This window comes from Cyprinodon variegatus, unplaced genomic scaffold, assembly GCF_000732505.1.
Source record: "Cyprinodon variegatus isolate N-32 unplaced genomic scaffold, C_variegatus-1.0 Scaffold667, whole genome shotgun sequence".
NCBI classification, from domain to species: domain Eukaryota; kingdom Metazoa; phylum Chordata; class Actinopteri; order Cyprinodontiformes; family Cyprinodontidae; genus Cyprinodon; species Cyprinodon variegatus.
The window spans coordinates 255,782-273,707 of NW_015151120.1; the positions used below are offsets into that span (position 1 = coordinate 255,782).

The 17,926-nt window shown below is 37.6% G+C and overlaps 1 protein-coding gene across 2 annotated transcripts in view; it reads left to right on the plus strand.

Annotated features, from left to right (window-relative positions):
* Positions 1-2,653: 2,653 nt before the first annotated feature.
* LOC107097056 overlaps positions 2,654-17,926 on the plus strand; it is a 38,142-nt gene continuing 22,869 nt past the window's right edge. For both annotated transcript variants that reach the window (XM_015394031.1, XM_015394030.1), the window contains exons 1-9: positions 2,654-2,830; positions 8,674-8,771; positions 10,175-10,193; positions 10,353-10,386; positions 12,237-12,359; positions 12,604-12,803; positions 12,896-12,999; positions 15,915-16,027; positions 16,166-16,369. In XM_015394031.1, coding sequence (XP_015249517.1) covers positions 8,720-8,771; positions 10,175-10,193; positions 10,353-10,386; positions 12,237-12,359; positions 12,604-12,803; positions 12,896-12,999; positions 15,915-16,027; positions 16,166-16,369 — 849 coding nt within the window. In that variant the 5' untranslated portion in view covers positions 2,654-2,830; positions 8,674-8,719. The remainder of the gene's footprint in view (positions 2,831-8,673; positions 8,772-10,174; positions 10,194-10,352; positions 10,387-12,236; positions 12,360-12,603; positions 12,804-12,895; positions 13,000-15,914; positions 16,028-16,165; positions 16,370-17,926) is intronic.

Genomic DNA, 17,926 nt, shown 5'->3' on the forward strand with positions numbered 1-17,926 from the left:
GCAATAACCTGTTTCTCTTTTTTTGACACCCAGTGCAATAACTATATATATAAATATCAATTTATATAAATACCCATGTAAACACCCTATGCAGTAACCCTGTATGAAATGTATTATTTTTTAAGGTTCTAATGGCCTTTATTTTTGTAATTCTCAAAGGCATGTAGACAGAGAGATTAGAAAGAGATTAGATTAAGAGTGGCAAAGGGTAACAAGGCCTGGACTAGAACCTGTGGCGGCTGAATTGTGGAATAAACCTTCTGCAAATGGGTTGTGCGCTTATATTCCTAATTATTAACATTTCTTGTTCCTTTTAACATTTACCATTGTTAGAACCAACATTTTTTATTATATTTTATGGTATCTGAAGTGAAAGGCCAACACAAAGTAAAACGTAATTTTGTAGTAGAAAAAAAAGGATAAATAATTTTCAAAATCTACAAAAAAAACAACCAGACAACCCAAACAGCCTCATTGTATTGAATCTACCTTTATAGATACAATGATCTCAGTATAGATGAAACAGTCCTGCTAGATATTTAACCTGGCAGCTTTTCTTCCAGGATTTTCTTGCATTTAGCTTTACCGATTTGTCCCATGAACCGTGACCAGCAGCATCACCCCTCAGCATGATGCTGCCACCGTGGCACTGGAGCGATGGTGTGCTCCTGCTGATTTGTGTAAGTTTTTCTGCCAAACACTATGTTTTAAATGTAATCCATTAAGTTTAATTTGGGTGTATTCTGACCAGAACAACAACAACAGAGCCAAGAATGATGGTTTTGTTTCAGATACCCTTTTTTTTGTTTTTATCAAGAACTGGTTTGTCGATACATTTTCCAACCTGATTCAAATGCAAATCCTCCAGGCTTTGCCCGAAGCCTCCTTGTAGTTTCTCTGATAAATGCTCTCCTTACCCCCCCATCAACTCTAGTGGTTAAAAACAACTGCTCTACACTCTTGGCCTTTTTGGTTAAGAGTCTTAGTGGTGCTCCATTAATCTTCAAATCATTCTGATAACTTACACCTGCTTATGATCTTTATGCCAAATAAATATTAACATTTATTTCTTTCTACTACACGGTTAGGTATGCATCAATTTGTTTTGGACTGCCTATTAAAGTAGCAATAAAATGTAACTTAACCAGGCATGTTTAAAAGCACAAAAACAAATGACAAACACACGATTTAAACTTCTGTAATATAAATGGCTTATGAGAACCTATATAACACCAGTTAGGCTTCATCACATGTCCAGTGATATTGACGATACTTGCACTAAATGTTTATCTGAAAAAGGAACTCTTCTCCATTGTTTGTGGGAATGTCCTAAAGTCCAGAAGTTTTGGATAATGTTATTAGGTGTATATCTGAATTGCTTAAAGTAAAAGTCCCATTAGAGGTTAAAATCTGTGTTCTAGGAGTATATCCAATAGAATCTAAACAATCGCAGAGGATAACCACATTGATAGACTACGGACTTCTTCAAGCCAGAAGATCTGTTGCACTAAGCTGGAGGACCATGGAGGCCTCCTCCATGGGACTCTGGAGAAAAAAAGTTACAAGCTCACTGGGACTGGAAAAACTATCATACATTGCCAAGGGCAATGCCAAACAACAGGACTTTGAGAATCTATTGGAGCCGTATATGAGAATTGTAGGGACTGAAAGTGGAGCTTATTGATGGGAGTTTTAAATGGATGTCTTGACTACAGTTTTTATTCATATATAGCCACTTTTTTTTTCTTTTTTATGCCTCTACCTTAATATAAAGGGATTTTTATATTTTTGGAACTAGACAAATGAAGTACATGCAAATGGTGAATGCATGAGTGAATGTAAGTGTGAATAAGTACATGTTAAAAGATCAACTTTGTTGTTTGTCTGTAAGTTTTGTTGTATCAAAAAAGAGAAAATTCAATTAAATATATTTGAGAAAAAATAAGTAACTTTATAAAGTTTCTTACACTTTATTAAATCATTATTAACTGTGCCAGAAACTGTCAATCAACACATCCTGTAAAGCACAGTTCATTCTATTTAGTCCTGAGAGAAGAAAACCAGTTTAACCTGATTTGGGTATGCTTGCAATGTGTTTATGCGTGTGGGTGTAAATGCATGCTTACAAGTCTATGTAACAAAGAAAAGTTCAAAGTTATCACAAGTGTTTGGATTAAAAACATTTCTTGCGATATATGGATCATGTTTTACTTTTTCCACTATTAATACACCTTAAATTACTGAAAAACAAAGATTTGCTTCTTTGGAAATAGGAAAAGGAATGTTGTTAATGTGATGAAGACATTATTCTTCAAACTAATTTCTTCTAACATATGGTATGCCCTTGTTTTTTCTTCAGTCAAACCAGTTTACCCTTATTTTGGTGTCTCCACGGACTGCAGAAGGTGTGTTAAAAACAAAAAGAAAAAAAACAAACAAGAAAATTCCCAGGAGATATGCGCAATGTTTCGAATAGATACATATTAATGCTGGGACTGATCTTTGAGGTATTCATCAGTATTGTTTTACTTCTCACAACGCTTCAAAAAACACAATTCTTCTTAAGCAGAAATGAGATCTAATCCAAGTTATATAATCTTTTCTTCTTACCTATCAGACTATTATTCATTTGCAGAAAAACTGGTTGTAATTGTAGTGTAAGCCACGTCTGAAAGCTAGTTTGGTTTTTCCCCCGTGCTGCACTGAGGAAGCCTCCTTCATCACCAGTGACATCGTCACAAGGCAACACACCCATTGCAGGTACACCTGAGTCTCAGCTGTTAGTATAGAGACGCTCCACAGCACCTGAAGGACTCCACATACAAACAAGGTAAGAGATTTAACTCTATATTCAGTAAGTCTCTGCCAGGTTCCTTCTTAAAGAACAGATAATGAATGGAAACATTTCTGTCTACAACTAGAGATGACAGTTTTTTTTTTTTTTATATGATTCATCTGGGGAAAAAAGAAAGAAAAAAAACGCTGATTCATTCTCACTTTATACTGTACGGACCTGTTTTAGATGAGGCTGAAAATAGGCACATTGAAATTGCAGTGCTTTGATGCTGCATTACTTGTTGCTTATTTAAAACGATAAAAAAAAACCAAGCAACTTATTAGTCGGTGGGATTGATTTAGCTGATATTGTAATTTGTTCATCATGAAGCTGCCATGATTAACAAATAATGAATGAAGAGGTAATATTATGAGCAAACACTTCACACATCTTTAACTACTTTAACTTCTTACATTTAATCACAGTCAGCATAAATTATGTTTATCAATCTGAAAGTAATTACTTCAATACCTCTTATTGGAAGTTATTAATTACTGTATGACTCTTGCTGCAAGTAGCTAAATCAAACTCTCATGTGTTTTCTTGTATATAACAATTCATTTTTTCTCTCTAAAACAATCACAATTCTCAGCTTTAAAAATAGTGGAATATTCTCTACAGAAAAAAGAAATACCATTGTTATCATTATTCTTTACTATAACTAAGCTTTAAGCTTTAGAATTTTCTCTTTTAAATAACCTAAATGCCATTTCCCTTTATCTTCTATGTTTACAAATGGCTTCAGGAGTGATGGTGAGCAAACAGTTTAAGCCACCATTTATCGTAACAGACAGCTCATCTATGGTTAGTCAGCTAGAGAGAGTCAGCACAGTTAAAAACAAACTGATACATAAACTCAGTCTTAAAGATTCCTATTTTTGTTTGCATCTAATGATAAGTCTTTAAAGAGCCTGAGATTTTTGTGTTTCCAAGTTAAACTGCACTGAAAAACAACTTTAATTGTTATGTAGGCTCTAATAAAAACACTGTCAAAACTGTGGACAATTAAGTTCCTGTTGTTGCAGACAAGTGTTAACTGCAAAGTAAATACACATTCATAGGTAAATTAGTTAAACATTAATTACTGACTTATTAGATTTTGGTATCATGATTTTAATTTGTGTCCTCAGTTATTTTTCTCATATCTGGTTATGTGAACTTCATGAAGGTAAAGTTCAGTGACCAGTGGCTTCAAGGATTAAAGAGGGTACAGCCCTGATACTAAACGTTAGCAGGGGACCTTCGGCAAACAGAGGAAAGCAGGTTTAAAACTGTGTGTCAAAAGCAGAAAAAGAAGAAGAAGTGTTGCACATGCAAATGGAAATGAAAACAGATGGAAATTATTTTCAGTTAGAAAGACACACCTCAAAAAGGAGTGGTTCTGCAGGTGGGGGACCACAGAGTCGTTCTTAGTACCTATGCTTTCTTGCTGATGTTTTAAACTTTGGAATGATGGTGGTGCTTTAAAGATCATGGTAGCATGAGACAGACTCTAAAACCCATACAAGAGGCTCAGGTAGTGCAGCTCGTCCAGGATGGCACATCAATGCAAACCCTGGCAAGAAGGTTTGCTGTTTGTCAGCTTCGTGGCCAGAGGCTGGAGGTGCTACCAGGAGACAGGCCAGTACACCAGGAGACATGGAGGAGGCTGTACTGTAGGAGGGCAACAGCCCAGCAGCAGGATCAGAGAGGAAAGCATGTTCACTGACACTTCTTTAGAGGGCCGCAAAGCTCTCCATGTGGTCACCAGAAGTAGCATGACTGCCATTAGGTACCGAGATGAGATCCTCAGACCCCTTGTGAGACCATATGCTGGTACGGTTGGCCCTGGGTTGCTTTTAATGCAGGACAATGCTAGACCTCATGTGGCTGGAGTGTCAACAGTTCCTGCAAGATTAAAGCATTGAAGCTATGGTCTGGCCTGTCCGTTCCCCAGACCTGAATCTGATTGAGCACATCTAGGACGTGATGTATCGATCCATCTACCAACGTCACGTTGCGCCATCTCATCAGGAGCATGCTCAGGCGTAGTTGGGAGGTCATATAGGCACATGGAGGCAACACATAATACTGAGCCTCATTTTGACCACTTGTTTTAAGGAAATCAAAGTTAGATCAGCCTGTAGCGGGTCCAGGTCCTTGTCCAACTCCAGCCTGCATTTTCCTATGAAAATGATCAATCCTTTGGTTGACCAGGCTGTTAAAGGGTTCATTTTTGTGTATGATTCCAAATCAAGGTCTAGGCTGGTTAATAGTGGTTAAAAGTCTGGTTAAAAGGTTAAAAGTTTCACTGCTGATTTATGTGTAATTCAGTTGTCAGCAGAACAAAGTATTCAATGAGAATATATCATTCATTCATATATAGAGAGATGGAATATAAGGAACTGGGTTCTGCAATGTTCCTGTTCAGCCATTATGTAAATGGAGCGTAAAGATCAGGTATATATATCTCATAGTGCTGACAGCTTCCTCTGAAGTGCTCTGATGCAAACAAAACATAGCTCTTCCTGAAATCTGTAGGGTTTCTATTGTATCTATTTACAAATAAATTTCCAGAACAAATCCAGGAAAATCAGAAGACGAAAATGTTCCTCATATTGACACGTTTGTTCCAGTTGGTTTAAACCTTTTATGCTTGGCTGTTAAAGTAGATATGGGTAAACTTAGGCCAGTAGAAATTTTTATTTAGGATTTACCTGTGGCCTTTCTTGATTGGTATCTCTTCCTTGTCTTTCTCATTTTAAAGGGTTAGTATAAAAAAAAAGGTCCTCTCTGTCATCATGCTGTTAGGATTCTCTTTCTCATCAGGTTAAAAGAGAACAACACAACTAACAAAAAGACGACTTATTTTGGGAGGGCAATAATGTATTAATGGTGCCACTAATATTCTAGTATAGAAAAATCATCTTTGATAGCATTTTTCTCATTGGAGTTTTTTTTCCTCATTGATTAGAATTGTTCATATCAAACTACGGATTTTTTTTTTACATTTATTTTTAGTATAGTTATGCTACTGAAATAAAAGTTTGATTTCTCTTAAAGCGTTTTAGCATCTCTGAGGAGGGTTAATAGCTAAATCAAAGTTTCTGTCTTTATTGATTAATTTCAAAAAGTTTGATTCTGTTACATTCAATGGGCCCAGCAATCAGGGACGCCAAGTAAATGTTGTGATATTATGTTTTTTTCTATTCCCAGCCAGCTGGGAATTTATATATCTGATACTTTAATATGTTTATTACCCTCCCCGGTAGGGGGGGGTAAATTATCTTATTTAATCAGATATTTTTTCGGCTGTTATATACTTTTTATGACACACAGCCCTACTAGCTGTAATTCTGCACATACATGGAATAAATTCACCACAACTTCTGTTCAAAATATAAGAAGTTATCAACAAAAATCATTCAGCTCCAAGTCAAACATATTTCAGTCTAACACTCTTAACTAAAACTAGTGAAACTAAACTAAACTACTATGTATAAAGAGGAAGGGGAACATGGTTGAAAACCATATTACAGGTTAAGATGGATTTTTGTGTTTGAAACCAAATTTTATCTGGAAGAATTTGGGATATGATCAAATTAGCTTTTCACTCATTTTAAAGAAATTGGAATGTTTTCAGACCAATTTACAATGCAAATCCATGAGGTGAATAAAACATTATTTGGCCAAATAATGTTTTATTGAATGATTTTCTTAATCAAGAACCACTAACCTTTAGTCAAATGATTCTTTACCCTCTTTGAAATAGCTAGCAGCAAATAGACATCAGGATTCCACTAAATGACTCTTGGTCATACTTGCCAATGGAAATGTAATGAGCATCTGAGGAACATATGAACACTAATGTTATATCAGTGTTTAAACCCTTAGTGAATAAAGCTTGTCCAAGCTTCAGCAACAGCTCAACACATATTCCTGTAGCATAGCGTGGCATGCAGTCCATTCTTTAGCGTCAATTAGCGTTGTCTTTACTCAGCAGTAAACACACGATATGATTAGCATCATCAAAAGACATATTGCTTGTTCTGTCCCTAATCATGCCAGACCTGCAAACATTTTATTCCATGTCCATTTGGAAAGCTTGAGTTCCATCCAGCTGCAGCTGACCAGGGGTTCTTTGTCTCAGTCTCACAGCAGGGGGTCCCCTCAGGCTCACACCCAGGGCATGGTTCTCATCCAGTTTGGCTCTATAAGTTCTGAAATTCAAGAGAAATGTGTTGCAAAAGGACTGTTTGCAACAGTTTGGTTCTGAAAGGTTCTGACCTGTCCTTGATGGTTCTGGAGATCTGGTTCCCCTGGGGCCCGCATCTCCACTGTAGTGGAGATTCAGCCGAGGCCCAGCTTTGAGCGCAGGGGCAGAAGAGATCAGGACACTGGTTCCCAATGTCCAAAAGTATGATCATGGCATATGGCACAACAATTCTTAAAGGATTATTTTTATCTTATATAGTCACACGAGTACATGTTCTCTACAACTACACAGTATTTATATATATATGCTAGAATAAACCCAAGCCTTTTCCCCCTCCTGCTTGTTTCTAAGCACTTTTTCATACAACCTTTGAATATATGGAAAAAGTCTTCTTTTGACATTTACACACATAAAATAATGTACAGTAACGTTTGAAACCAGGAAGCAGAGCACGACCAAACCTGAATTCCAGAACAACAATAAAAGTCATCATATTGAATATGATTAACATAGTATCTTTCATTTTTTTCCGCTTTTAATTTGGATAAAATGACCCATAGAGGGGAAATTTGTTCTCTGTGTTTTATCCATCCCTTCAGTCAAAGAGCTGCACACATAAGTGTCTCTAAGGGAGAATTCAGCAGTTGGTTCAAACCGATGAACTTTGCAGCATTTTAAACCCCCTGCTATCTTATCACTCATCCATTTTGTCAGATAATCAGATTAAGATTATTTAAGTATAAAAACATGAAAAAGATTGAGGTTAGAGCTACACATCTGAGCCAGGTCTCGGCCTGGATTGACTCTAAATAGAGTTCTACATAATTCTACTCAGTGAAATTTCCAGATGGATGCCCAGTGCTACTAGAAATGTTCAAAAGGCTTCGGAGAAGGAACTTGTTGCTCATGCTCAATACTTTAGGAGGACCTCGGTGTCCTGTTGTCTAGATTCCCTGCGATCACAAAGTGAGTTTAAAGCCACTAATGTGTCTCTTGCAACAAGAAAATGGGTTATATATATATATATATATATATATATATATATATTTTACACTCCACTGTCCCCGCTGTCTGTCACCAGTATTCAGATAACTTTCCTTACAACCAATGACAGATAACTAACATGAAACCTTTGCCTTTCAATAATGCTTTTGCTGTTCATTGTTCAGATGGGGAGATTGACTTGATGTTCTAATGCTCGCTGTCAGGAACTGAAGGGTGTAGAGTTTCAGCATTTTTTCCACTGATCTTTTGTTGTCTCCGCAGAAGTGTGTTAAAGGTATTTTTATGCAAGATTGAATGCAACAACAACGAAAAAAAAAAAAAAATCAAAATGCCACTCCCTGACTTCTATTCGCAGAAACCACAAAGGTATGAAGGTGAAAGGACAGCAACAATGGCTGCACAAAGACTTCAGGAGTGCTGCCATTTATCAAACTTTGAATTACATGAATAAAGGAGGTTCCACTACATCGTTAGAGGATGAATAGTTTTTATTCCTAGAGTTTAGTTTGAGATCTAAAAATGTAAATCATTGATGTCATTGATACTTCAGCTAGAGCTTTAACCCAGTTAGTTGATCATTGTTCTCTGAAGGATAGTGACTCATTGTCACCTGCTGCATCTCTTGTTCTCTCTCCAGTGATTTTCAACACAAAGCCCTGTGATCCCATGAGACTGGCTATATCATGAAAACACATTACCTATTCCTACTGATCTACCTCTTTGGAACCACCTTTGGTAAGAGAAGATTATTTGTATTTAAGCAAACACCTACAGCACGCCACAGCATACAGAAACACATTGTTTTTTTTAATCCTTTTAAATCTATTTAAAACTCCAAACAACACATGACTCATTCTAAAATAAGATGTATTGTTACAGTATTATTATAATGTAAGATAGAGGATGGCACAAAGGTTTCGTTTCAGCCAAAATGTCTTTATACATTTTGTTTTATGAGGTGATGTTAATGAATTCCTCTCTTAAGTTTTTAAAAGTTTTTTCTTGCTTTGGTTTTTTTTTCATTCACATAGTTCTGTGGATTTCATCTCAACAACTGCATATTTTCTAGAAGCTGCTTAAAAAATCTAATTAAAATGGAGGATAAAAACACATTCTTAGGCCTAAAAAACCACCTTGTTAGATCAGTAAGTGTCAGTCATTCCTTTAAGTAACAGAATAGGACCTGTAGCCGGGCTTGAGAGATACATTGTAATTCAATGAGCATTTGTTTTATGTCAAGTTATGAGCTCTTTTAAAATCCCCCTGTTGGTCTGAAAGCATTTAGTCTGTAAAATGATGTTTTCTTTTGTGAAAACATGAAAAAAGTCCCCAAAAGATTAGAATTATTGTAATTATTATAAACATGCTGGAGGAAAGCAAACCAGCAGCAGTAATATTGTATGTTATTCTAAAAATGACTTTTTTGAAAAACTAAAGTTAATCTCATTCACTTCTTCTAAGATTTCTTATTCTACTCATCACTGTAAATATCATTTTATATATTTACAGACAGAAAAATAGGAACATATTGGTGCAAATAAAGAGCTAAAAAGAATAATAACTGTCCAAAGTGGAAACAAACATATATATAGAAAAGTTTTCTCTTAGTAATGAACCTATCGACTATTTTTTGTTTAGTTTTTTTGTTTGGTTGTTGTTTCAATCTGTGCGTTTCTTCGCCAAGAGGAAATTGTACCAACCGTTTAAACTAATATGTTAATAAGTCAGTATGGGTGTATGTCTATACCAGGAAGTACATAGAAACATTTACCTGGAAATCTATTGTTACGGTATGACTGCTATATGCAATAAGTCCTTTTTTTTACTTCCTGCATGTAAAACATTTACTTGAAGGTGCCTTCGGATTTAAAAAAGGGACTATGGGACAGTTTAAAAATTAAGACGAGTTAAGTTCTTCTCTCTGGGCAATCTAACTTTAACTAATTCATCTAAGATCTTTAACTATTACAGTTTGATGCAAAGATATTTATGCCAGCTTTTGCTGGCATAAATATCAAAAAGCATTTACTCTGTGTTCACCATAGTAATTTACGTATAACAACAACATATTAATATCACAAAGTAAAGTTTGTTTTGTGTACGAAATCTAATAATAAAAATCTGTTTAATCCTAACAGGAGCATCAAGCAGAAAAGGGTAAGTTTAATTCCTTTAGTATTTAAAGGAGCAAACATACAGCACTTTAAACACTTAGAGGAGCATTAAATTTAGATGGACATTCAAAGCTTTTTTCAAAATGTAGATTTTACCCTAGGTTCTATGTTTAATGAGCTTTTTATGTAATTGTACCTGCAGGAATGCAACATGTGGGACAGAAACCTGTACTCCGGTGAGTTCTTCATCTGTATATTTTTTAGAAATCCGTTGATTTCCACTATTACTAAATCTCTTTGGTAGCTCTTTGTGTTAAAAAAAAATATTTTTTTTTATCATAGGGTTTTGATCAATTGTTTAAGAAGGAACGTTTCATTGTATTTGATGATCAAGAAAGAAAAATTATTCAGCGATAACTGAAAGTTACTTCAGTTCATGTTTTTCTTTCTTGATAGGCAGAATCAGCATCATTTCTTTGTCATGTAGCTGATGACTTTTTTAAAACCTGGAAAATGTTTTACACCTAGTTTTTCCTGTGTTTGCTTTTTTTGCATGCATAAGGCTTCTCTTGCTAATAACAGTATAAAACACATAGGACCATTAGATCACTAACACAAGACCACTTTGACAACATGAAGAAGGCATGACATTAAAAAAAAACAAAAAAGCAGAGAATTTCAAGGAAGATGTCAAGCAAATTAAATGACCTTCAGTCTGGAAATAAGCTTATTTTGGTCAATTTCTAATGTCTTGTGAGGATATCAAATGAGTCCCATAACACCCTCACTGGGCAGTTTCCAAACTGCCCTGATCACATACCACCAGTATATTGAAATCATCAGCTTTAAAATCCCTCTTTAATCTTGATGAAGCATAATTCAATCCTCTTAGGTGAAGCAGGATTAACTGGCTTGGTGACGTAGCCAACTATAACTATTCAGTATCAAACAGCTGATTCACTTCTTTGTTGCACTAACTCGACGGACGTGTTCTGGAAAAACTTGTGGATGGGTTTTCAAAATCAAGACAACAGAAATCATTTCCTTGTATTTACACCTTTGGGAAAACTTCTGGTTTCTCTCTGGGTTTGATGCTTTTACTTTAACACACAAGCATCACCAGGTCAAATATATTTAGAGGTGAGTTGTCAATTATACTCAGACCTCTTATTCCTCAGAATCAGAATCAAGTTAATTGCCAAGTAGGTTTGCCCTTACAAAGAATTTTACAGTGTGTTGATTGTGCAGACAAAATAAATATAGATATACACAGAATACAGTATCTATAGCTATATACAGTATGAAACATGCAATATATACGACATACAATATATAATATATAGCTTAGTACTTTATACACAGTAGGCTGTGTGTTAATGTAATGCAGGAGGTGTGGAGATGCTACGTTGGTGCTTCTACTGTAGGTCCCGAATGGGGGAGGGAGAGAGGCAGTGTCAGTGTCAAGGCTGGTAGCGGATGGGAAGAAACTATTCTTGTGGTGTAAGGTTTTGGGCAAAACCTGTTCTAAAGCCTGCTCTTATGACTTTAAAGCTTTTTTCAAATAAAGTATTTTCTTTCCTTCTAAACTAATCAAACAAAGATAGATTTTACTGCTGATTTCTCACATAGCTGGAGCTTTAAAAATGGATCTGAAACACACACTCACACGCATTCTTTAGTCCTGCTTTCTCTTCCAGGTCAAAACCCCTCAAACTGCTATGCGTTACATTAGATCAGTGGAGGTTCTTACATGATTATGTTCCTTTTTATGATGTACATTAAAAAGGGGGAAAAAAGTAGAACTCAAACGCTGTTGAGTACTTTTATTAAAGGAATCAGAGTAAAGGGGTTGAATACAAATGCACACCAGATCGTTCCTATTTTGACATGTAAAATAGAAATCCAAAAAAATTTGCTTATTGTTGTTTTCTCTACACTCTTATTCACCACTTTGTGTTCTGTGAGAGAAAAAAGTGACATCAGCGTCAATGGTTGTAATGTTAAAATAAACACTCAAACATGTCCTGTTACTGTATGAAATCCTTAACGTATGTAATAAATTTTCCTTTTTGCCGGACCCCTGAAGGAGCCAGATGCGACCTCTGGCTTCCTGCAGTGTGTCGGCTTGCCCTCTGGAGACACAGAAAAAGGCCACATGCACAGACTGAAGGCAATGCTGGAGGCCATGATGGATGTCTACACCTTCATGGTATGGCATTTAATGGCATGAAGTGGCAAAAATCTTCCACTCATTCCAGTCTGACCAGTTATTGTTTCTTTTGTGTCTGCTTTTTTTTTTTTTTTACATTTTTCCTAAGTGATGCATTGACCCTTGTGCTTTCAGCCATTGACACACCTGTAGGGCAAAGGCTTATCAATCAATTTCTTTAAACCTTTTCCTTTGAGCCACACCTTGAACCTTACGTTATATCTTTCTTCATCCATTCTCATAGAAATCCAGCATGACTGGTGTGCCGATCCTGAGCCTGGAAGGAGCTTTGGATTTTAACCCTGCAGCAGATCCTTTTCAGAATGAAGCCCTGGTTCAGATGTGGCTTGAAGTCAAAATAAAACCTCTGTTGGGTTCAATCACCAAACACTTCCTGTCATGCCTCAGCACCAAGAATTTCAGTTGCTCCACTTATCAGACTGTGTATGATCTTTAATTTTCTTTGCAGCTTATTTTATTTTGACAGTAGCTTCTTGGAAACAGCTGTTCTGTAACATATCTGTCATACTTTTCAGGGTGAGAGAGATCAGTCAACATTATTCAGAGATGAACACAGTCAGACAAAAGTGGATCTATACGTTCTTCATGTACCCCTTCCTCTCTGGAGACAGAGTTGCAGGTAAAGTGTATTGCTTGATAATAAAAAAAAAATATGTACACAGGAATTGCTTGAAGGGATCTTGTATTGAGTTCATTCATGCAATCCAATGCACCTCAAAATACATTAAGTCAATTAGCCATTGATGCACTTGTTAACTTTATTACAAGCCACTTATATGATAAACAACAGAAAAAGACAAAAACAGCTGCATTAAAAGAAGTGCAAAACAAAAACTGATCTAAAGTTGAAGGCCTTTTTATTTCTGACTTTTACAGCTCTGCACTTCTGGAGACTATTGTCATTGACTAGATGAAGCACAATCCACCTGGTTTTGTCATGATTTTACTGTAGTTCTCTTTAAAACATCTGAAGCCTTTAGATTACAGCTTTAAACCAGAGGTTGGATTACATTTACTGCAAATGAGGTTATTTAGAAATAAACTTAGACAATCTTTATTGCCATTTCGTATACACAGAGTGTATACAAAATGGCAAACAACAGTGAAATGAACATTACCATTTATAAAGTGCAGCAGGGATCAGATTGTAAACTGTGTAGGAGAAAAGGAAAACTAGTTAAAGGTCATGGAGCAAAAGGCATTGATATAGAAAGGATCAGAGCAGTGCAAACAAATAATGTGGTGCAAAATGCAGTAGAAGGGATTATGAAAAAAATCAGTAATAGAAATCAGCAGTAGTTAATAAAATTCAGTAGTACTGTAGTAATAAAAATCAGTATTAGGGATTATGAAAAAATTAGCCATGTTGGTCGTGCAAATATGTTTACAAGTGTGATGCAGAGTCTTGATAGAGTCTCAACAGTTCAACAGTCTGATGGCAGACTGAAGCCAAAGGGTCCATGGTGTGATGATGTTACGGGCTCTGGACACAGTGCTGGGACGAAATGTCTTCTATAGAGGGAGGAGGAGCCCCAATGATTCTCTCTCTTCCTCTCACTACTCTTCTCACCTTCTTCCAATCTGCGGCACTGCAGTAATACAGCTGGTCAGAACACCATGGTGCTTCTGTAGAAGGTAGTGAGAATGGGTGGGGGCAGGTGGGCTCTCCTCATCCTCCACAGGAAGTACATGCGCTTTTGTGCCCTTTTGACCGGTAAGGTGGTGTTTACACTCCAGGTGAGGGTGTCTGTCATGTGCACCCCAGGAATTTGGTGCTGTTGACCACCTCTACAGCTGAGCTGTTGAAGAGCAGTGGAGCGTGTTTAGGCCAATTTTTCCTAAAGCCCAAGATTTTATCCTTCGTCTTCTCTATGTTCAGGATCAGGCTGTTATCTCTGCTTCCAGCTGCTCCACCTCCTCTCTGTAGTCCTGGTCGTTGTTGTCTCTGATGAGGCCCACCACTGTGGTGTAGTCTCCAAACTTCAAGATGTGATTGGTGGTGAAGCTGGGGACGCAGTCATGTGTCATCAGGGTGAAAAGAAGGGGTCTCAGAACATAGACCTGAGGGGAGCCTGTGCTTAGGGTCATGACATCAGAGGTGTTCTGTCCAACCCGGACTGACTGAGGCCTGTTTTTGAGGAAGTTTAACAGCCAATTGCAGAAGGGTGTATTGAAGCCAAGCTGTTCCAGTTTGCCAATCTGATGCTGTGGGATGATGGTGTTCAAAGCAGAACTGAAGTCCAGGAACAGCATCTGCAGGTTGGTGTTCTTCTCCTCCAGGTGTGTGAGGCTCAGGTGAAGAGCAGAGAAGATGGTGCAGTTTCGTCAGTAGCGGAACTGGAACGGGTCGAATGTTGGGGGGAGACTGGAGACGGTGTGTTCTTTAACCAACCTTTCGAAGAACTTCTTTATTCAGGCCGGTAATCATTGAGTGAGTTAACCTGAGGCTTTTTTTGGAACCGAAATGATGGTGATAGACTTAAATAATGCTGGCACTATGGATTGGTCCAGCTAGGTTTTAAGAAATGTCTGTGAGGACACCAGTCAGCTGACCTGCACTCTCCTTGTACACCCGCCCAGGTATGTTATAGCGGCCTGGGACCTACCTTGGATTGACTCCTCAGAGTTTTCCTCACTTTAGCTACGTCCAGGTTTAGTGCCTCCTCCCCCTGGTGTGGAATGGCTTTCACTGCAGGAGTGCTGTTTAGTGCCTCAAACCTACCAAAGAAGTTGTTCAGTTCATTTAGGAAAACAGCATTTGCTGCATCTCCCGGGGGGGAGGGGTTGTTGTTGTACTGTATGTGATCACCCATACACATCCTCCTGGTGTTGCTGGCATTGTGGAAAAGATCCTGGATTTTCTGGCTGCGGTTCTGCTTCACTGATCTGATAGTACAGGCTGTTTTTCAGAGCCTCTCTATCACCAGATTTGAAAGCTGAGTTCCGTGCTTTCAGCCCTTCATCCAGGGTCATTGGTTTGCTGAGGTGATGATGTTCTTTGTGATGCTGATGTCTTCAATGCATTTGTTGATATAGGCTGACACAGACATGACATACTCATCTATATTGATCTTGTCATAGGTTACTGCAGCTTTGAATGTATTCCAGTCAGAACATTCAAAACAAGCTTGAAGTCTCTCCATGGCCCCCTCACACCACACTCAGATTTCTTTGACTGTTGGTTTAGTCCTGATCAGCTGGGGCCCGTATGCAGGAATTAGCATGACAGATAGGTGATCTGATGACCTGAGGTAGGGGCGGGGGGCTTTCACTTTTCAGATTCTAAGTTAGTGAAAAGCTGAAAAAACAGTGTCATCTTACCACATGCACTCTATTGTGTGATGCATCTAAATTTGTCTAATTCTTTAAATCTGAAAAATCAAAAAGGAGATTAAAAAAGAGAGTCTGTCTTTATTCAAACCACCAGTCCAGTCTGTCTAAAACGTGTCCCTTGTCCTTGAGACATGAAGTATGTAGGTAATCAGACACTGTGTTTCTATTTCTACATGTGGGTTTATCTTTGTTTGTGTGAAGGTTGTGTAAACCCAGATGAAAGCAGTGAAGAATGGCTGATGAAGAATTTTGGCGCCTTCAGATGGATGGCTCGAATGGAGGACTTCTCCAGCCTCAGCATGGTCTTCAGTGGTGTAAGTTAGACTGATGTCCTTTAAATTACCTAAATGGATTTTGCATTTCAGGAGATCTCCCTTTCTAGTAAGACTTTTCAGCCTGAGATCTAAACGGTGAAACCTTTGCTTGACCCCTGCCTCTGTTTTTTACCACAGCTGGAGGTCCTCCACCTGCTGTCTCCTGCTCAAAAGGCAGAGCTGCTCTTAAGGCCTGAGGTTGCTGGTTTAGACAATGGCACCCTAACGCTGGTTTTTGACAGCTTGTGGAATGGGGATTCTGGCCCTCAAACGACTCCCAGACCTGGAAACACATCAGTAGTGCCATCTGGCCCTTCATCTCAACAAAGCACCCTCAAAGAGGTAAAAATAAGCTTCATGATATTTAATTTGAGGTCAAAACCCACCTAAATGTTGTGACTAGTGTGGTTTTTTTAAACACAGCCTTTAATAAGTGCAAACAGTGTCGTAACTCAGAACATAGGACCCAGTATTCGAGGCAAGACAGACAGTGAGATAATTCAAAAGCATTTATTTAAAGACAGGTCTGTGCTTAGCAGCTACAGCGGCTAGGGCATCTATCTGATTTAACTGCTCAGCCTGTGTTCTGAGAACGAGCTAGGATCCAGCCGGTGGGCTGCCAACAAGATGCAGCGGGCGCTGCCAAGAGTGTCCCAGATGCTGCAGCCCCAGAGAACCAACAGGAGTACGACGCCAAGTCAGGCAAACAGATCAGAACAGGAACAGGCAGGTTCAAAGGTCCAGAAGTCCAAAGACAGTTCAGGCAAACCATTCAGATGGAAACAGGCAGGCTCAGTGGTTGAGAGGCATAACAGGTCTGAATAAGATAATAAGAAACATTCAGGTATGCTAAAAACCCTCTCACCCCTGGCACGAGAGAACAAGAATAATCTGGCTCAGATAAATGGATGCAAGCTGCTTAAATAGAGGCAGGAGCAGGTGGATCAAATGAGCAGTGACCAAAAACCTGGCAGAGAAAGATGAAATACCATACTGGATGTTCCAGTATGTTAATTCAACATATTGTTTTATTCCTGTTTACAGTTTTCTGCATAAAGTTTCTCCACTCATTTACAATCCAAACAAAACATTTGAATAGGCTGCACATATTTTTTCTACCCGTTGGCATTAAATCAAATTAACATTTCTTCCTTTTAGTTAGTTTGCTAGAGTTTTCAAGATGAGTTTATTGGGTAAATACTGATCTGTGATTTTGGTCAAACAAATCGGAGATCCTTGGTTAATATTTCCATGATAATTTGCTGGAATTTTGACTTCAGCCTTCTGAACTGGTCTAACTGCATCAGGTTTCCTCATACAGTTTCTGTGAGATCCCTTTGTTACTCTTTGGTAATACGCTTATATTTAGGAAAAAAACATTTTTACCTTTTATATGTTGCCTAAGTTTTGTTTTAAAGTATTTTTCCAACATAATGGAAATAACTTTGCCAACTTCACCCAGTCTGCAACAACACATCCAAATTAATACCCTGAATTGTTTCAAAGTCAAACTGTAGAAATATTACTGTATAGAAATGGTTAAATTAGCAATGAAAATGATCACTGTATTCTTAAATTTGGGAAATAGGGAAAAAAGACAAGAAAACAGACAAAAAATTATAAACTCTTAAAAAAAAAGTATATCTGCCTTGCCAATGCAAAACCCCAAATATGGTTATATGCTCTAGTTTCAGATTATTTTTTTCATGTAAATATGGTAAAAAAAAAAAGTTAATGTTTTGTGAGACACAAAGCCAGGTTGGGATATAATAATAAAGATGAACAGCTGAGTCTTAAACATGGGACATATTAATAGCTTAAAATTGCAGAGTCTCTGCATTATACATGAGACTCTATAAATAAATTGTGATAAATTCATATTTTATTGCTATTGCATAG